This window comes from Equus caballus, chromosome 7, assembly GCF_041296265.1.
Source record: "Equus caballus isolate H_3958 breed thoroughbred chromosome 7, TB-T2T, whole genome shotgun sequence".
NCBI classification, from domain to species: domain Eukaryota; kingdom Metazoa; phylum Chordata; class Mammalia; order Perissodactyla; family Equidae; genus Equus; species Equus caballus.
The window spans coordinates 72,552,420-72,574,130 of record NC_091690.1 but is presented as its reverse complement, the minus strand read 5'-3'; the positions used below and the strand labels follow the sequence as shown (position 1 = coordinate 72,574,130).

At 39.2% G+C, this 21,711-nt stretch overlaps 1 protein-coding gene across 4 annotated transcripts in view; it reads right to left on the bottom strand.

Moving 5' to 3' along the window:
- Positions 1–2,911: 2,911 nt before the first annotated feature.
- Positions 2,912–21,711, bottom strand: part of RAB6A (RAB6A, member RAS oncogene family) — an 82,900-nt gene continuing 64,100 nt past the window's right edge. For all 4 annotated transcript variants that reach the window (XM_023645762.2, XM_023645763.2, XM_070274465.1 and 1 more), the window contains exons 7-8: positions 5,993–6,059; positions 2,912–4,966 (exon numbers count right to left, since the gene is read on the bottom strand). In XM_023645762.2, coding sequence (XP_023501530.1) covers positions 4,902–4,966; positions 5,993–6,059 — 132 coding nt within the window. In that variant the 3' untranslated portion in view covers positions 2,912–4,901. The remainder of the gene's footprint in view (positions 4,967–5,992; positions 6,060–21,711) is intronic.

Genomic DNA, 21,711 nt, shown 5'->3' with positions numbered 1-21,711 from the left:
TTGGCACCTGGGATCCAAACCTGCGAACCTGGGCTGCCCAAGCGGAGCGCACAGAGCTTCAACCACTCGGCCACGGGACCAGCCCCTATGTTTAGCTTTTTAAGAAACTACCAAACTTTTTCCAAAATCTCATACTAGCTATGTATGAGAGTTCCAGTTGCTCCTCATCTTCACCTATGCTTGGTATGGTCAGTCTTTAAAACTTTAGCCTTTCTAAAGGTACAGTGGTATCTCATTGTGGTTTTAATTTGCATTTCCCTAATGGTTAATGATGTCAAGCATTTTTCATGTCTTTTTTGCCATTTGTCTGTCTTCTTTCGCCAAGTGTCTGGTCAAATGTTTTGTCTGATTTGAGGGGGATTGTTTGTTTTCCTATCAAGTTATAAGAATTCTTTATATACTCTGAATATTGGTCCTTTATCAAGCATGTGATTTGCAAATATCTTCTCAGTCTGTGGCTTTTCATTCAGTTCCCTGCGGGGTCTTTTACTGAGGACCTCAGTTCCTCCTTGACTGCTGGCTGGGAGCTGCCCTCAGCTCCTTACTATGTGGGCCTCTCCATAGACAGCTCACAACATGGAAGATTGCTGCAGAGGCAAGTGAGAAGAGTCAGAGAAACTGTGTGAACAAGACAAAAGCTACAGTCTTTCATAATCTTCTAAGGGACATCTTGTCATGTTTGCTGTATTCTATTCCTTAGAAGCAAGTCACCAGGTCTAGCCTATACTCAAGGGGAATGAATCATACAGAGGCATGAATACCAGGAGGCAAGGACCTGGAGCTATCTCAGAAGCTGCATTCAGAAGATATGCAGATGCCAATCATAAATACTATCTTCAAAATTCTGTTTTCAGTACTTTAGTTTGGGCTGTGGCATGCGGAACACTGCCTCAGCATGGCCCAACAAGTGGTGCCATGTCTGCGCCCAGGATCCGAACTGGCGAAACCCCGGGCCGCTGCAGCAGAGGCACGCGAACCTAACCACTCAGCCACGGGGCCAGCCCAAATTCTTCCTGTTTTTTATCTTTCTGGAAGTACTACTAGATGTTGTTATGTATACTATTATCCTCCTAATCTTTACTTTTCTAATTAGTTACTTTTTTTTTTTTTGAGGAAGATTAGCCCTGAACTAACATCTGCTGCCAATCCTCCTCTTTTTGCTGAGGAAGGCTGGCCCTGAGCTACTATCTGTGCCCAACTTCCTCTATTTTATATGTGGGATGCCTACCACAGCAAGGCTTGACAAGTGGTGCCATATCTGCACCCAGGATCCAAACCGGCGAACCCTGGGCCTCCGAAGCATAACAGGCACACTTAACCACCTCGCCACCGGGCCGCCCCCCTCTATTTATTTGCCTTCTATTGAACGAGTTCCTCAATTTAGTGTTCTCACTATTTCAATCAATGGAATCCAGTCTACCATTTATCTCATCTGTGTTATTTCAACTATTATATTTTTCCAGTTATAGTTATATTTGGTTATTTTATGACCCTTGTTCCATATTGCTAATATCTTATACCTTTAATATTTATCACACCATCTTTAAATTACTGGTGTCTTTTCAAGTATTTCTGCTTCAGATGGTATTCACTTTTTCTTTTGAGGCAGTTTTCAGGCATCCAACTACTCTTGCTTGTGAATCTAAATTCTCCTGCAGGGATGGATGGGCTACAAGTCTGGGAAGGTATACTGGGCAAGGGTCAAAAACCAGAATGTTAAGTGTTGAAGGAGGGGAAGGGACAAAGCTTGGGTCAAAGAGTTCCAGGAACCACAAGACCACAAGTAATTGCTCCCATTCAGTATCGTACCACTAAACCACACTTTATTTCAGGGTCTTACCTTTAACCCAGTTAGGAAGCAGCAGCTCTTGTAGGAGGCAGTCTCCCCAGATTGTAGTCCTAACTGTACTGTGCTAACTCAGATGTTTTGAAAGGGAAAGGGTAGAGAGTGAGTGAAAGGCCCAAGGTAGGCAGGTCATCCCCCCTATTTTCATCAACTCCTCACTCATCAGAGACTTTACACTGCCCTGATATTACCCCTGTGGACACTGTATCAGTAGTCTGGCCCGTAGCCTCCATTTCTATAGTAAGGGGGACAGCTATGATTTGTCTCAAGGCAGGGATCAGCCCTTTTTTGTGTGAAGGACCAGACAGTAAATATTTTTGGGCCATAAAGTCTGTCCCAACTACTCAATTCTGCGTTTGCAGTGAGAAAGTATGGCTGAGTTCCAATTACTTAAAGTAATTAGATTTAAATTTAAAATTTAAATTGGATTTTAATTTAAAAGTACTTAATTTGAGTTCCAAAACTTAATTTAAAAAACAGATACCAGGCTGGATTTGGTGGGAGGGCAGTAGTTTTGCCACTCCCATCCCAAGGCAAAGGTGGGGTAAGGAGCAAGGAGGCAAAAGCAGAAAAACTACTTTTCTTAATACATCCTATTATTGCCTCCACCAGTGGCCCTGTCTTTCAAAGTTACAGCCACTTTGCCTCACTCTCAACAGTTGAACGAGTCTTTTGACTACCCTAGGGGTTTCTCATTTTTGTTTTGTTATTTTTCTGGATTCCATGTTCCCTTTATAGTTCTAGGAAAGAAATAGGAAGCACATGCTAATTTACCACCTTGGCAGGAATGGGAAACCAAGTCAATAATTGTTTTCTTTTGTGTTTTATTTATATATTTTTTGGCAGCAAAATTGTGTTTATTTAAAAAAAAAATCTGGACTATGAACACACTTCACTGCTTCACAGTTGAAGAACCCAAGCCAAATAAAAAGACCAATATTAAAAGCAGCATAACTGGTTACTGTCTTAAAGATACATAAAAAGAATCAAATGCTACAGTATAGGAAGACAATCACCCCCATGTCAGAAATCACAACTTCTTCCAAATAAAGAAAATGACCCATCTGCCATATTGAATTGATATTTATTTCAGGGCATGCCATGTCAAAATAAAACAAAAGAGTCAACCCTTGCCTTTAATAATAATATTGTATTATAAAAGCACTTTACAACTCCACCCCATCTTTGAGTATAAGTTACTGGTATGTGGGCTAATGATTATCTGAAAACATTTCTCTATTCAGACCCATAATCCAAGTGCTCTCTGAATATTACAAGGTGACAATAAGTAGGAAGTGGAGGAGGAAGAGGAAAGAGGGGAATAAGGTTTCCTAGTTAAGGGTTTTGTTACAATGAGGGGATGAGGAAGTATGAAGATATTTTTGTTGTCTTTTCAACTTTATACTGTGTTAAGTAATGCTTACAACATAAATTCAGCAGGCTTTTCCTGAGCTGTAACTCAGAAATTTCCTTCCTGCAAACAATGTATTTACAAATGTGTTTATTAACTTACACAGCAATCTCACAATAACTAGTAAAGATTAAAATGGTGCACTTCTAGTATATTTGTTTGCAGTGTTTTAAGGGAAATACATATTGCCAAGGTGATGAAGCTCAAAATAGATGGAACAAAACATCTAAAAATTGAAAGTAGTTAAAATAAAAAGGCAAAGAAATAAATATCACCAAAGAAAAAAGATTAATCGTAGCTTAAATATAAAACTAAATCACTAGTTAATTAACCAAACTATACAGATCTAATAAAAAGCAAAACCAGCCTGAAAGACCCAACATTAAAAAAATGCTAAAAAAAATAAGGCTTAAATCTGTATAATATTGAGTTTTATTTCCATTCTCTCCTTTCCCTCTTCTATGTCTGCTTTTTCAGATCTGCCTCTAGGGGCTTAGAAGAAAACTGTTTCCGTTTTCAATTTGACCTCAAATGTCCTGAGCAAAGAAAGTATTTGCTATTCTGTTGAGGATTCTTTTGCTGGTAAGCTTTAGATATTATTGTTTCTACTGGTTATAGCAATTTTGATCAAGGAGCCAAATTTAAATTCTTCCACTGGTTCTTCTTAAAGGAATTTGATTTCTATAGTGCCTTGCCTGCATAGCATTTTTCAAAAAAAGAAAGAAAAGCCCAAGAGAAATCTATTGCTTAAAAAAGTTTTTTTTTTTTTTAAACAAACAGAATAACCATCTTGACAATTTTAAAATCTTGGGAGAAATACTTCATTAGAAGAATTAAATAGTAAAAACCTGTTCTGAAGCACTTTTACTTTTCTCTCCCAGAGTCTAATAAAGCATATGTGAAAGGGTCGTTTGTTTTGGTCAGAAATTCATTTTATGTTTATCTACTTGTAAGTACTCAGCATGTTCATTAGGACTCATTGTGAAGATGCACCAGAACCCTTTTCTTAGTCAAGCACTGCCTACCACAATAGTTGAGTTTTGACCTCAAATAAGGTCTAAGTAATTAGTATTAGTGCTCAAGAATAATTTTGGACATCTTGGCCCAAGGCCTAGAGCAAGTGGTATCCCTAAAATTGAAAGATAATTCCAACGGACTTGGTCTAACTGTTCCTTTGCCACCTCTTGTTTGTTTAGAAGGAGGGAGGGTAAGGAATAGAGAATGGGGTAACAGAGAGGTGTAGAACAGCAGGAAGAGGTCAAGTAGGTAGGCCAGTGCTGCTGTGAACAACTAACTGCTCCTTAACCAAGCCACATACTGCTGAGATTTCCATCATTTTGAAGTACATTATCATAACATTACAAAGGAAAAAAAATGTTAAGAAAATGTATCTAATTTTTAAAGTTATCACTGGAATATGCTGGAATTGTTTGGCTTTTGATAAAATATAAATAATGAAGACACTGACTTTTTTGTGCTTGTGAAGCTAATAGATCATCTCCACGAGACAGGCAGCAATGATGAATTGCAATATGTTATTACTGAAGGGAAAAGGTTCAAGCCAATATTCACACTGCAGTCAATGAAAGAGTAAGGGGGCCAAAGCAGTGAGTTTCTGGAGAAAAGCTGAAGATGCCATGGGGATTAGCAGGAACAGCCTCCTTCGCTGACTGGTTGCTCCTGAGGCTTTTCCAGTTTTATGTCAATCACTGAAACAAAAGTTAAGGAGCTATAAATGCGAAAGTACGATTCCAATTCTGCTGAACACTGACATCTCTGGCAAGCTCCTTCCATTCCTATTTGGCTTCCGAACCTACACAGCCACTATTTTCTATACAGCTATCTCACTATATGAGGTGCTCGAATGGAATAAACTTGCTTGTATTTACTATATGCAACTAGAGTCAGTGTAAGGTTAAGCCTTATTCATGGGAATCTACCCCAAGGAAATTATTCTATAGGAGCAAGAAACTATATAAAGGTGATATTCCTTATGGAATTAACTATAATAAAAATCTTAAAATGGCCTACAAGAGAGGTCCAACAACAGGAGGGGAATTCACTAAATGATGGGACTTCAACTCTGTAGAACATATTATGCTATTAAAAGTAATAAAAGCTTAGAAAACAAAATATTTATAAGTGGGAAGAACTGAATACAATGTGCTATGAATTCTATGGCTTAATAAAAATGTCTGCAGATGGAAAAATACTAGAAGGTAAATGTAAAAGGAACAATGAAAATATCAAAATTCAAAATCCCTTGAATTAATTAATATTAGATGTGTTTTATTATGTCCTGTTTCTGAAAGCAGAGATCATGATAAAGCTCTAGACTGAACTGTTTATTTCCTGCCTATGCCAAGTAGAAAGCTCAAATTTTAGAAAAAGCAGGGCAAGAAAGTATGAATATACTGTGGGGGACAACCCAAAGCCAACAGGACTCAAAATTAAGAAGCAGAAAGCTGGGATTCTAGGAGTTCCTGCTCATTAAAAACCAAGCATGCAAATAAACACAAGCCCTCTCAATGATTAATTGTAGTGAGCAGCAGGCTGCAATGGGTGCACTTGGATACCCAGATCTCATTTGCTATTGAAAACCTTGGAGCTTCTATGCTTCTAAGTCATCAATTCCTGGCTGTAAAAGGCAATGGTATAATATTTCTTAGCCAACCAAGGAGGGCTCTAAAGACTAGTGTTAACAGTAAAATTTTCAGATGAAACGAAAAGGATACTGTCTTCTCTGCTTCTGTCCTGTGTGCTTTCCATTCCAGGCAAAGCTGCAGCAACACGTCGGAAGAGCTGTGGAAAAGAGAGAATTGTGATAATTGGGAGGGAAAATGTACCAAATGATGTCAAGTAAGGGTGGATGACCACTGGATGGTGAGTTAAAGGATACGGCTTCTGGGTTATTCCTCACTTAAACCTTAGAATAATGAAAGCATATTAAAATGTCTATTTATTCTATAAATGAATATTATATGAAAAGCAGAACACCAAATACAAAAAGGTATAAAGACATGATCCTTGCTTTCCAACTGATGAGATTAGACATGAACAAACAGCTAAGAAATAAACAGCAAAAATGTCATTTGAGTAATAAAAACAAAGTACTATTGGAACTCAGAGTAAGGACAGATTGTTCATTTAGTAAAACTGTATCGTGGCTTTCCTATCTTTTATAAAAGGTTAGGTTCTAAAGTCAGTGTGTATATATAGTGAAAGTCAGTCTTATCTAAATTACCCTTGATAATTCCTTAGGAAAGCACTATGTTAGGGACTAACACACCACCTCTCAAGTCCAACACAGCTGGCTTTTCCTCCATCATTGGAAAGAGTGCCAGTGGAAGTGGTTGGCTGGTGTTTGAGATATGATGTTACGAAAAATAGCTTCAAAAGGAGAATCACACTCAAGCCTGGGGAGATGTTCACTTTGAGAGGCATGTGGGAACACAACTAACTGAAGGCAAAACAGATTCATATCTCTTTTTGTGCCCAAACCAAGGCATATGCTCACTGGGTACAATGGCATGTGAAAGTGCCTGATTATTTAAATAATTTCTCTTTTTGTTAGGCACGCGGTGTAAAATTCCTACATGTTAAATGCATATGTGATGTAACTCCCTTCTACTCACTAACTGCTTACTTGAGGCATTGTCTCAGTTTCCCCAGGGACAAAGAAATGAACAAGACGAAGTTTTTTAATTAAAGGAGCTCAGACTGGTAAAAGAGAGAGACTCAAATGATTCTGTTATAATGTGATGAGTGCTATAAACCAAGGAAGTACAAAATGATACGAGAATATAGATGTACAAAGGCCCTCTTCAGGTGGTAACTCTTTAGGCAGTAACATTTGAATAGAGACTAAAGGCAGTTTTAAAATTTTACTTAGCTAAAAAAGATACTGCGCAAAACACTCAGAGTTTAAGTGCTCCATAAATGTTGCTGCATTAAAATGAGAAGGAAAAGAAAGAACAAAAGGCTAGAGATGAAAGACTTGTAACTATATGTAATCTGTTTAGAGAAAGAAGTATAAAAAAGGAGAAAATTTTTATCTGTAGCCAATAGCCTGATGGGGCAGGATTAGGGAAGACTTAAAAAAAAGTATAATTGTCTTGGTTCTATAAAGTTTAGTAGTATTTTAGAGACATACCAAAGTTTAGGCTTTAGCCTCAATATTCAAACAAATGCAGCTATTAGACTTAAAATTGCAGAATGCTTACCTTAACATCATTTCTGGTACTCCAGAAATTGTGCATGATCAAAGACCATGTGGTTATGTAAATTACCATCAATTGAATCAATATAACATTAATTGTATAAGGTGGGTCCATTTGGATTAATATGATTACTCAGTTTCAAATATACATCAGCATTCTAGATAATAAATGCTGCAATGATAATTGACTGAAAGCTGTTAATTTCATGAACAAAAATAACTTAAAATTTACAAAAGCTAAATGAATAATGAAATAGATTGACAGAGTGTATTAGATAACTTTAGGAAGAGTATTATACCCTTTTAAAGCTAGGAGGTGTTTACAAAAATTTAATTAATGCAAAGTTAGAAAAGAATTCTAATCTTTTTGAAGTTTTTGTATATTAGCATCAGATAAATTAAAAGCAGAATGCCAACTTTGCTCAAAATTTTATGCATCAGGAAAAAGTCAACACCCATTAAAAATCACCTTTCATCCAGGACCTTGAGGGTATTATGTTAAGTGAAATAAGCCAGACAGAGAAAGACAATCTCTGTATGACTCCACTCATATGTGAAAATTAAACACATGGACAAAGAGAAGGGATTAGCGGTTACCAGGGGAAAGGGGGGTTGAGGGGTGGGCACAAAGGGTAAAGTGGTGCACCTACAATATGACTGACAAATAATAATGTACAACTGAAATTTTACAAGGTTGTAAACTATCATAATCTCAATAAAAAGTAAAAAAAAAAAAAAAAGGAAAAAAATCACCTTTCATCCAGACATAAAGAATATAGACTATGAAGGAAAACATATTTTATAGAAAATAAGAAAGTTTGACAAGAAGTGTTCTCCCACCAACATCAACTGAAAACAGCCATCTACTTAGTAATGCAAATAGGCAATACGTATAGTGACTACAGGAATAAGTTAGCAGCTGACAATGTGGCACTAGATCAAACTCCGTATCCCAGATATTCATTCTATAATCATGATAATTCAGTCTTGGCCTCAATGATTTTAACATTGGCCATCTAGCCATAATGTTTGGTCAGCACATTTCCGATTTCAGTAAAGATGAGGGCAATGAAAAAGAACTGGGAAAAATTTCAGAGGAAAGAACTGCTTGAACAAATATTCAGAGATAGAAAAGCACAAGGTATATTCTAGAATGGTGAGGTAGTCCCGACTGGCCAGAACACAGATTAGAGAAAAGGATTAGGATGAAGCTATACATATTGAAGGTCAGACTAAGAAAGACCTGGAAAGAATATGGACTTCATCCTGTGGGCAAAAGAAGGCACTAAAAAAAGCAGGGAGCACTCGGATTTGTATCAATGACTCCAGCGTCTTACTATGTTTACAGAGACGTACAAATCACATATTGAAAGTGAAAGATACTAGGGTGGGATGGCAAAAAGCTAAAAACTAAAAGGTAAAGTGTGTTTACATTCTGGGTAGGCCACATAGGTGACAGGTCATCTTTCTGTTCCTCAGTTTTCTCATCTGTAAAATGGGCTTAAAATAATAGACCTGACTGACTAGACTATTGTGAAAATTAAGAGACATCACTATGTAAACACCTGAGGACTGATCTGTTATATTACAAGTCTTTAATAAATAGTAGCTCTATTTCTACCAGAGACTAGTCACAATAACTCATGGTCCTGTGGGCTACGGGAACAGAAAGTTTTTTCAAATGTTATGAAATTCTGCAGCGAATTCTAGGACTACAGCAAAATACCAATAGGTGCAAAGTTTAAGAAACTACGTAAAACTGGTGAGAAAGGTGTGGGGGCTGGGAGAGACCTTCTGAAAATATTAGAGCAGAAGTAAAATGTTCTTACTTAGGAATCTCTAGAAATCTTCCCCAAGATCTCATAACTTTCTTTTGACATGATGTGTTTACTAAACTGCTTACCCGTTCAAGATGCATAATCTTTTCAGCTCCTAAGGATATCAAAGTTCACCATAAGCTAGCTTAGAAATTGAAAATTTGTTTCGTGGGGGAGGCAATGGGAAGTTTGTTTACTTTCTGTGAAAATGGAAAAAAATGCAGTTTACAAGTTTTGAGGGTTTTCAAAAATTAAAATAGGTTCTAATTACTAAAAAGTACATAACTAATGAGATCTTTCAGGGAAGGTATTGTTAATATTCACCACTATCTACCTATTCTCATAATATAACACAGTATTTAATGCATTTATAGAGAAAGTACAGAATTTGAGCCACGAAACTCTAGTACTAACTACCTCATTATTACAGGTTTGTGACCTCAAGGATATTAATTTTTCTAATGCTAAGATTCTTTCTAATAAAAAGGGGAATATAGCTGTGAAGTTCAAAGGACACAATGCTGCTGCTTCTCCTTGGAATGTCCCCCACTACTCCCAGCCCAATCTGTCTGACACTCATCCTTCAGGATCCACTCCCTGATAACTCCTTAGAAAACTTCCTTAACTCATTCCCAGATTCCTTCAATCCCAACATTCTGTTACTCTAATAAAATACTTCTATATACTCCAATAGCACCCTGTATTTCTTGTTTCAGAGCTTTTATTATACTGACTGTAATAGCCTATTTACCTCCCGGTCTTTCCCTCAAGACTTTAAACCTCTGGAGGGCAAGGCTCATATTTCATCTTTTTTTTTTTTTGCCAAGGAAGTTTCACCCTGAGCTAACATTTGTGCCAATCTTCCTCTATTTTGTATGTGGGTCACAGCTACAGTATGGCTACTGACGAGTGATGTAGGTCTGTGCCTGGGAACCAAACCTAGGCTGCAATAGTGGAGCGCATGAAACTTAACCACCAGGCTACAGGGCCAGCCCCCTCATATTTCATCTTTGTTATCCCAGTACCTGACATGTAGTAGATATTTTTTAAAATGCTAGCTGAAAGAATGACTAATGGGTATGAAAACACATTAGAAAGCATAGAGTGCAGTACAAATACTTGATTAGTGCCTTTATCCACTGGCTTTTCTGGGTTCACTTGCATCTCAATTCTCAGATAATTCCTTAGCCATGACTATCCATAATACTATCTAGCAGATGATTACAGATCTGAGAAAGCCTCTTCTTTTATCAAGCTAAAGAAAAACTAGCAATACATATACTCACTGAATCCTCCAAACACCAAAAAATGGGCAAGAAATCAATATATTCAGTTCCTTGCAGAGAAAGGAAGTATAAAAGGGATTTTAAATTTATATGCAGAGAGTGACAGTGAAGGAAAACTCTGATAAACTTCAACTTGATGAAAAAACAAATGCCACTGAATAATATCTCCAATCAAATAAAAAACGATTCAACTAACACAAGCAAAAATAACAGGAGGTAACGACAATTAAGAGAGACCAGAGGGGATATAGGGAGCAAAATGGATGGGTGAGCTGGCCCGGGACTCTCTCCCCTCCACAGTACAACAAAGGACTTTAAAAAAAAACCCTGAATTTCAGCTAATGAACCTAATGCCAGGACTCAGAGACCTACAGTATCAAAAGACAGAAGACGGAGCCCCTACTGCCCACCTCGGAGGAGCTGGAACAGGGTGAGAGAGAAATCGCTCCATCCCCTAGAAACCAGGATCACCACGCGGTCCAGGAAGGGGGGGGGGGGGGGCTGCGCGACCAGGGGATCGTCTAAGACTCCCACCGCTGGTTCAGTGGAAACCCACTGACGGAGAAAAGCTTCCGTGTGCAGGGATCCCATAAACGCAGGGCCCTGGGAGACCAGAAAACAGAAGTGATCCAATCCAGATCGGTGTGTGAGAGAAACCGCCCCCGCCCCCACCCCGGCAAAGCGCACTGGGCACCACCATCTTGCCCAAAGGCGGAGAGCTCAGAAAACGTGGCTCTTGACCCCCATCTAGTGGCGACAGGCTGTAACTGCAACCGAATTCTACCACCATGCGAAAAAACCGCTCCTCTACCATCCAGCAATTTATAAAAGCCCCAGACCAGAAGGAAAACAATAAAGACATAGAATTAAGTCCTGAGGACTTGGAATTAGGTAAACTAAATGAAAATGAGGTCAGAGCAGCTATAATCAAAAAACTCAATGAGGTAGAGAGAAAGATAGAGAAACAAGCCAAGTTCTGGAGTTACTTCACAAAAGAGATTGAAATTACAAAGAATCAAACAGAATTACTAGAGATGAAAAACACAATGGACCAGATAAAACAGAATACGGATTCCCTGAATGCCGGGGTAGACTCCATAGAAGAGCAAATTAGCATAAACGAAGATAGACAGGCTGAATGGCTACAGACAGAGGAAGAAAGAGAACAAAGGATTAAAAGGAATGAGGAAAGTATTAGAGAGATAGCAGATTCAATGAGGAGAAAGAATTTAAGGATCATAGGAATTCCCGAGAACGTAGAAAAGGAAAATGGAGCAGAAAGTGTGCTTAACGAAATTATAGAAGAGAACTTCCCAAATCTAGGGATTGAGGGAGAAATGTGTGTAGAGGAAGCTTTCAGATCTCCTAGATTTGTCAATGTAAAAAGACCTCCTGCAAGGCATATAGTAGTAAAAATGGCAAAAATGGATGACAAAGAAAGAATACTCAGGGCTGCAAGACAAAAGAGAATTACCTACAAAGGAGCCCCTATCAGACTTTCAGAGGATTTCTCTGCAGAAACGTTACAAGCTAGGAGAGAATGGAGTGACATATTCAAAGCTTTAAAAGATAAAAATCTTGAGCCAAGAATACTCGATCCAGCAAGAATATCCTTCAGATATGAGAAAGAAATTAAATCTTTTCCAGACAAACAAAAGTTAAGGGAATTTGTAACCAAAAGTCCTCCACTACAAGAAATCCTCAAGAAGGCTCTCATACCTGAAAAAAGAAAAAAGGGAGAAAGGGGTCAAAAACCACAGAGTAGGGAGACAGATAAATAGAACCAGAATAGGATAGCAAATATTCAACTATAGCATTAGGATAAAGGTAAGGAAACTACCAAAGCAAAGACGATCTTATCACTCTAACTACAAACTCATAACACAAGTTGGAACAAGAAGTGAAAATAATAATTTAGGAGGGGAAGAGCAAAGGGACTAAATTAGTCTAGGCCAAGTAAGTAAGAGACCACCAGAGAATAGACTATATTATACACGAGATTCTAAATACAAACTTCAGGGTAGACACTAAACTAAACAACAGAACAGAGACACAAAACATAAATAAGCAAAAATCTAAGAAACCCAGCATAAGAAATTGCAGTATCAAATAGGGAGAACAAAGCATACAGGAAGAGAAAAGCAGGAAAGCCAGATAATGAGCAACAGATTGACAGCTTTAAATCCACATGCATCAATAATCACTCTCAATGTAAACGGACTGAACTCTCCAATAAAAAGACACAGAGTGGCAAAACGGATTAAAGAACAAGATCCAACAATTTGTTGCCACCAGGAAACACACCTCAGCCCCAAGGACAAACACAGGCTCAGAGTGAAGGGCTGGAGGACAATACTTCAAGCTAATAGCAAGGAAAATAAAGCAGGTGTTGCAATTCTTATATCAGACAAACTGGATTTCAAAATAAGACAGGTAAAGAGAGACACACAGGGACAATATATAATGATCAAAGGGACACTTCATCAAGAAGAAATAACGCTTATAAATATCTATGCACCCAACATAGGAGCACCAAGGTTAATAAAGCAACTATTAACAGACCTAAAGGAAGATGTTAAAAAAAAACACAATAATAGTAGGGGACCTCAACACCCCACTCACATCAATGGACAGATCATCCAGACAGAAAATCAACAAAGAAATAGTGGAGCTAAACGAAAAACTAAAACAATTGGACTTAATAGACACATATAGATCACTTCATCCTCTTCTGAAGTGCACATGGAACATTCTCAAGGATAGACCATATGTTGGGAAACAAGGCAAGCCTCTACAAATTTAAAAAAATTGAAATAATAACAAGCATCTTCTCCGATCATAGTGCTATAAGGCTAGAAATTAATTACAAGAAAAAAGCTGAAAAAGGCACAAAGATGTGGAGATGAAACAATATACTACTGAACAAGCAATGGATCATTGAAGAAATTAAAGAACAAATCAAAAAATACTAATGAAAATGATAACATGCCATACCAACTCATATGGGATACAGCAAAAGCTGTATTAAGAGGAAAATTCATTGCAATACAGGCACATCTTAACAAACAAGAAAAATCCCAAATAAGCAATCTTAAACTACACCTAACTGAACTAGAGAAAGAACAACAAATAAAGCCCAAAGTCAGCAGAAGGAGAGAAATAATAAAAATCAGAGCAGAAATAAACACTATTGAAACGAAAAAGGCAGTAGAAAGGATCAATGAAACAAAGAGCTGGTTCTTTGAGAAGATAAATAAAATTGACAAACCCCTAGCCAGACTTGCAAAGAAAAAAAGGGAGAAAGCTCAAATAAACAAAATCAGAAATGAAAGAGGAGAAATAACAGACTCTGCAGAAATACAACAGATTATAAGAGAATACTACGAAAAACTCTATGCCAACGCAATGGATAACCTAGAGGAAATGGATAAATTCTTAGACTCCTACTATCTCCCAAAGCTCACTCAAGAACAAGCAGACAATTTGAACAGACCAATCACAAGGAAAGAGATTGAAACAGCAATCAAAAACATCCCAAAGAATAAAACCCCAGGACCAGATGGCTTTCCTGGGGAATTCTACCAAACTTTCAGGGAGGATTTAATACCTATCCTTTTCAAGCTATTCAAAAAAATTAAGGAGGATGGACCACTTCCTAACACATTCTATGAAGCCAACATCACGCTGATACCAAAGCCAGACAAAGACAGCATGAAAAAAGAGAACTACAGGCCAACATCACTGATGAACATAGATGCAAAAATTCTAAACAAAATTTTAGCCACCAGAATTCAGCAGTACATCAAAAGGATAATACATCATGATCAGGTGGGATTCATACCAGGGACACAGGGATGGTTCAACATCCGCAAATCAATCAATGTGATACACCACATCAACAAACTGAGGAATAAAAACCACATGATCATCTCAACAGATGCAGAGAAAGCATTTGACAAGATCCAACAGCCATTTATGATAAAAACTCTGAACAAAATGGGCATAGAAGGAAACTACCTCAACATAATAAAGGCCACATATGACAAGCCCACAGCGAACATCATACTCAATGGGCAAAAACTGAGTGCCATCCCCCTGAAAACAGGAATGAGACAAGGATGCCCTCTATCACCACTCTTATTGAACATAGTACTGGAGGTCCTGGCCAGAGCAATCAGGCAAGAAAAAGGAATAAAAGGAATCCAAATAGGGAGGGAAGAAGTGAAACTCTCGCTGTTTGCAGACAACATGATCTTATATATAGAAAACCCCAAAGAATCCATTGGAAAACTCTTAGAAGTAATCAACAACTACAGCAAAGTTGCAGGGTGTAAAATCAATTTGCATAAGTTGGTAGCGTTTCTATATTCTATCAATGAACTAACAGAAAAAGAACTCAAGAACACAATACCATTCACAATCGCAACAAAAAGAATAAAATACCTCGGGGTAAATTTAACTAAGGTAGTGAAGGACCTATATAATGAAAATTACAAGGCCTTTCTGAGAGAACTGGATGACGACATAAGGAGATGGAAAGACATTCCATGTACATGGATTAGAAGAATAAACATAGTTAAAATGTCCATTCTACCTAAAGCAATCTACAGATTCAACGCCATCCCAATCAGAATCCCAATGACATTCTTTACAGAATTAGAACAAAGAATCCTAAAATTTATATGGGGCAACAAAAGACCCCGAATTGCTAAAGCAATCCTGAGAAAAAAGAACAAAACGGGGAGGCATCACAATCCCTGACTTCAAAACTTACTACAAAGCTACAGTAATCAAAACAGCATGGTACTGGTACAAAAACAGGTGCACAGATCAATGGAACAGAATTGAAAGCCCAGAAATAAAACCGCACATCTATGGACAGCTAATCTTTGAAAAAGGAGCTGAGGGCATACAATGGAGAAAAGAGTCTTTTCAACAAATGGTGCTAGGAAAACTGGAAAGCCGCATGTGAAAGAATGAAAATTGACCATTCTTTTTCACCATTCACCAAAATAAACTCAAAATGGATCAAAGACCTAAAGGTGAGACCTGAAACCATAAGGCTTCTAGAAGAAAACATAGGCAGTACAGTCTTTGACATCACTATTAAAAGGACCTTTTCGGACACCATGTCTTCTCAGAGAAGGGAAACAACAGAAAGAATAAACAAATGGGACTTCATCAGACTAAACAGCTTCTTCAAGGCAAATGAAAACAGGATTGAAACAAAAAAACAACCCACTAACTGGGAAAAAATATTTGCAAGTCATATATCTGACAAAGGCTTAATATCCCTAATATATAAAGAACTCTCACAACTCAACAACAAAAAATTGAACAACTCGATCAAAAAATGGGCTGGAGACATGAACAGACATTTCTCCAAAGAAGATATACGGATGGCCAACAGGCACATGAAAAGATGCTCATCATCGCTCATCATCAGGGAAATGCAAATCAAAACTACACTATCACCTTACGCCCATTAGAATGACAAAAATATCTAAAACTAATAGTAACAAATGTTGGAGAGGTTGTGGAGAGAATGGAACCCTCATACACTGCTGATGGGAATGCAAACTAGTGCAGCCACTATGGAAAACACTATGGAGACTCCTCAAAAAATTAAAAATAGAACTACCATACGATCCAGCCATCCCACTACTGGGTATTTATCCAAAGAGCTTGAAGTCAGCAATCCCAAAAGTCCTATGTACCCCAATGTTCACTGCAGCATTATTTACAATAGCCAAGACATGGAAGCAACCTAAGTGCCCATCAACAGACGAATGTATAAAGAAGTTGTGGTATATATATACAATGGAATACTACTCAGCTGTAAAACAGAACAAAATCATCCCATTTGCAACATGGATGGACCTTGAGGGAATTGTGTTAAGTGAAATAAGCCAGTTAGAGAAGGATAATCTGTGTATGACTCCACTCATATGAGGAATTTAAAAATGTGGACAAAGAGAACAGATTAGTGGCTACCAGGGGAAAGGTGGGGTGGGGGGTGGGGCACAAAGGGTGAAATGGTGCACCTACAACACGAATGACAAACATTAACATACAACTGAAATCACACAAGATTGTAACCTATCATCAACTCAATAAAAAAAAATGAGATATAATTCACACAGTATAACACCCACTTTTTTTTTTTTAAACATTTTATTTTTTCCTTTTTCTCCCCAAAGCCCCTCTGGTACATAGTTGTATATTCTTCGCTGTGGGTCCTTCTAGTTGTGGTATGTGGGACGCTGCCTCAGCGTGGTTTGATGAGCTGTGGCATGTCTGCGCCCAGGATTCGAACCAACGAAACACTGGGCCGCCTGCAGCAGAGCGCGCTAACTTAACCACTCGACCACGGGGCCAGCCCCAACACCCACATTTTTAAAGTGTATAATTCATTGGTTTTTAGTATATTCACAAAGTTGTGGAACCATCACCACTATCTAATTCCAGAATATTTTCTTCAACCCAAAAAGAAACCATATACCCGTTAGCAGTCATTCTCCATGCCCCTACCCTGTGGCAACCTCCAATCTACTTTCCATCCATATGGATTTACCTATATGGGTGCTTCATATAAAAGGTTTTGTTTTTGATGCTATTGTAAATGGAGTTGTTCTCTTAATTTCATTTTTAGATTGTTCGTTGGTAGTATATAGAAACGCAATTAATTTTTGTATGTTGATCTTGTATCCTGTAACCTTATTAAAATTGTTTGTTACATCCAGAAAAAAAAAAAGAGACCAGAGATTAACTGGTAGATCCATTAGTCAGAAAAAACATACACTTAAAGAAAGCAACAAGCCTCTATTATCTAAAAAGTTAAATATATTAGACACAGAAGAGTAAATAGGTTAAAGTAGCCCCACACGTACCCCGCCACCCCCTCATTTTTACCTTTGAAAGTAATTAGAAAGAAATACTTCAGGAAAGCTTTCTTGAAAGGTTATGTATCAACTCCTTCCCTCTAAACGAGTGGTTCTCAATACCTATATTGCATCAGAATTACCTGGGAAACTTAAAACGAAAAACACACCAGATGCTTGGGGCTCACCCCCAAAGACAGATTCAACTGATTTGGGGTGGGGCTGAGCCTTTAGTGTTTCATTCAAAGATCTCTGGATGATTCTAACATGCAGCCAGAGCTAACAACTAATGCTGTAACAATAATTTATGAAGAGTATGAAGTAATCAAGTCAACTAAGGCAAGACAGGAGCTAATACTGAGTCTTTCCTTTGTCAGAATCTTTACATATTTTCTCATTTTAATCCTCAAAGTAACTTGAGAGGAAGATATTAATATCTCCATTTTGCAGAAATCTAAAGCTAAAGAGAGTAGTATTTTGCTATACACCAATAAAATAGCAGAGCTGAGATTCCAAAGTTTCTATTTTTTCTACTACCTTATGCTGCCTAGTATAAATGGAAGTTCTTTCTATATGGAAAGCACTGTGGGAAGGACTGTATGAAGAAATAGCTAATAATCCTTTTTAAGAGGAATTTGCTTTGTGAAACTATTATTATGCACAAATCACTGACATAAAAACTTGATCCATTTTCTATGATTTAAAAAATTTATCTATAGGGGCCAGCCCTGTGGCTAAGTGGTTAAGTTCACGTGCTCTGCTTCAGCGGCCCAGGGTTTCGCCGATTCAGATCCTGGGCGTGGACATGGCACGGCTCATCAGGCCATGCTGAAGCAGCATCCCTCATACCACAACTAGAAAGACCCACAACTAAAATATACAACTATATACTGGGGGGCTTTGGGGAGAAGAAGGAGGAGAAAAAAAAATTATCTATAGTTTTAACCAATATATTTGAAAAATTTGGCACTCCCTCAAAATATTTCAATTAGTTTTAAAGAATCAATGCTACTAACCTATACTCAACTCAGGACATTCCAAAATCTGTGTCTGGTATTTTCGCCATAGACATCTTTGCTGGATAACTAATTTGCCATAAGGCAATTCTGCCATAAAAGATAAAATAATGAAACATGAAAAATGAATAACAAAGTTAAAAGACTTTATTGTGATATACAAAATATGTGAATATATTTAAAATGTGTGTAGATTCACGGCAATACTGCACAGATAACTGATTTTAAAATCACTGTTGCTACCAATTCTTACCTTTATTATGAAATTAACTAAGTATTTTATAAGAGGACATTTCATCCTTCAAAGAGCAAGCTAAACTAATCAGTTCCATCAACTTACAAATTTCCATTATAAAAGTAAACTTCATAAAGGAGTGTTTTATACACCACTGTAATTCTCATATGATGAGTGCTCCATAGTGACTGATTTGATTTTTTGCTAGATCTCCATTTTAATTTTGGTAGTCCAGCATTTCTTAAATGAAAGATTGTTTTATTATCCCCCCCGCCTTTTTAACAATTAACTCTTAACAGGTCTTCTTGCTTCCACCCTTACCCTCTACAGTCTATTTTTGACAGAGCCACCAGTGATTCCTTTAAATCTTCAATCAGATCATGTCAAATCTCTGATTAAAACCTTCCAACAGCTTCCTATCTTACTTGGAATAAAAGCCCAAATCCTTGCTATAGCCTACATGGACTTAGACATTTGTTCCCTAGAATTATCCCTCTGTGAGCTCAATTCCTATCACTTGCCCCTTCCCTCATTCCACTCTAACTTTACTGAACTCCTTACTATTTCTTAAACATGCCGAGCACCTTTGAACGTGTCATTGTACTTGAAGCTTGGAATGTTCTTCCCCAGATATATAAATGACTCACTTCCTCTTCCTTTTGGTCTCTGCTCAAATATCACCTTATGAGAGCAGCTTTCCTTGATTACCCTTTATAAAACATCACTATCTCACCCTTTTACCAGTAGTGTTTATCTCCCTGACCTTATTTTTCTCCACAGCACTTACAACCTCATCAAGTATTATATTTTAATTTATAGCCTAACTCCCCAACTAGAATGTAAACTCCATAATGGTACAGACTTAGGATGTTTTGCTCACTACTGTATCTCCAGTGCCTATAATATAACAGAACTAGACAGTAGGAGGTGATCAGTAAATATCTGATGAGTGAATTAATGACTGAATAAGAGCAAGTTCAATAAAATAATTTCTTTCCACCAGTTCATATTCATCATGTTTAGATTCCTGACCATTCAGTGATATTAAATCCTCCTGTGTTAGGGATGTGAAGCACAAAAGGATATAGGCATAAGGTTAAATACGAGAGAGGCAGGATAGGTCACCAAGATGGTGGCGTGAGTAGTCTTCTTTGTCTCTACCCCTTCGAATCTACAACTAACTGGACATTCATCGCTTAACAAAGGATATCCATATAGCATCTCAGGACGCCTGAGAGACCCGTGCTGCTATACATCAGAAGGTGGACGGACTTCCCCCCGGGAGGAGGAGGAGATAGGTGAAAACTCTCTGACCCCGACCCCCAAACAGCCTAGTACCTGCAAGCGGCTTTCTTCCAGAGGACACCCCCAAAACATCACCACACACCAAGGGCAGGAGGGTGCGCACACCAGAGGAGCAATGGTGGAAACAGGTGACCACAGCCATACCCAAGCCCACCGAGATTACACCTAAGCCCAGGGGGAAACTCCAGAATGTCACACCAGAGGCAGCAGGAAAAACCTCTACTCCCCATTAGGGAGAGGCCCCGCCTAGCATCCTAGCATCCACAACGCCGGGAGGCTCCCGGAGAGAATCCTGAATGGGGCAGCAACCCGCCAGCTGCCGCCGCTGGTCTCACAGACTGCGGCTGTCGCCCGGTCAGGGAACGGGGCTACTGGAGATCTCCTGGGAGAGGACTGGGGTTGGGTGGAGTTCCAGCGGCCGGCTCCGCGGCCCAGGAGGAAACTCCAGGGTTCCGTCCTGGCAGCAGGCAAAGCCTCTACCTGTCATTAGTGGAGAGGCCCCTCCCAGCATCCAAAACGCCGGGAGGCTCCCGGAGAAAATCCCAAACGGGGCAGCAGCCCGCCAGCTGCCGCTGCCAGTCTCACAGACTGCGGCTGTCGCCCGGTCGGGGCATGGGGCTACCGGAGATCTCCTGGGAGAGGACTGGTGCTGGATGGAGTTCCAGTGGCTGGCTCCGTGGTCCAGGGTGAAACTCTGGGGTTCCGTTGTGGCAGCACGGAAAGCCTTTACTTGCCATTAGTGGAGAGGCTCCGCCCAGCATTCAGAATGCCGGGAGGGTCCCGAAGAGGAGAATCCCAGGCAGGGCAGCAGCCAGCCAGCCGCCACTGAACTCACGGTCTCTGGCTGTCCTCCAGACAGGGCAAGGGGCTCCCCAAGATCCTAGGGGAGAGGACTGGGGCTGGGTGGAGTTCCAGCAGCCCGCCTCCGTGGCCCAGGGGGAAACCCTACAGTCTCACAGCAGCCTCAGTGAAAGCCTCTGCACAGCACTAGTAGAGAGCCCCTGCCCGGCAACCACAAGGCTGGAAGACCCTGGGACAAAAGTAGCATAGCTAGGTGAGCTAACCACAGACTGCAGAAGATGCCCATACCTCTGCTGTGACCTATAGTGGACAAGTAAGATTTTGTGGGCGCCGACAGTGACAGAGCTGCAAATATAAGTGATCCTGCCCCTGGCCGCTGGGAAAGCCCATAACACCGCTGCAGACCCTAAGGAGGGAGCACGTCTAGGTGGTCTGCAACAGTAGGCACCAGCAGCCTGAAGCCCCCTTGTCACAGCCCCCACAGCTGAAGAGGGACCCCACAGGACCACTGTGACTACGAGGAGGGGCCCAGGCCCAGTTAGCAACAGCTGATAGGGTTCCTGGTCGGTGCAGTATAAACAGCTGTTCCCCCACCACACCAGTAGAAACAAGTGGAAGCAGTAACTAAACTCTATCTCTATGCGGAGGCACAAATCTACACCATCAAGCAATATGAAAAAATATATTAAATCTCCAGAACAGAAGGAAGATGACAAATACCCAGAAAACAATCACAAAGACAATGAAATATATAACCTAAATGACGATGACTTCAAAACAGCCATCATTAAAAAACTCAATGAGTTAAAAGAGAACTCAGATAGACAACTCAACGATTTCAGGAGCTATGACACAAAAGAGTTTGATACTATAAAGAAGACCCAAACAGAAATA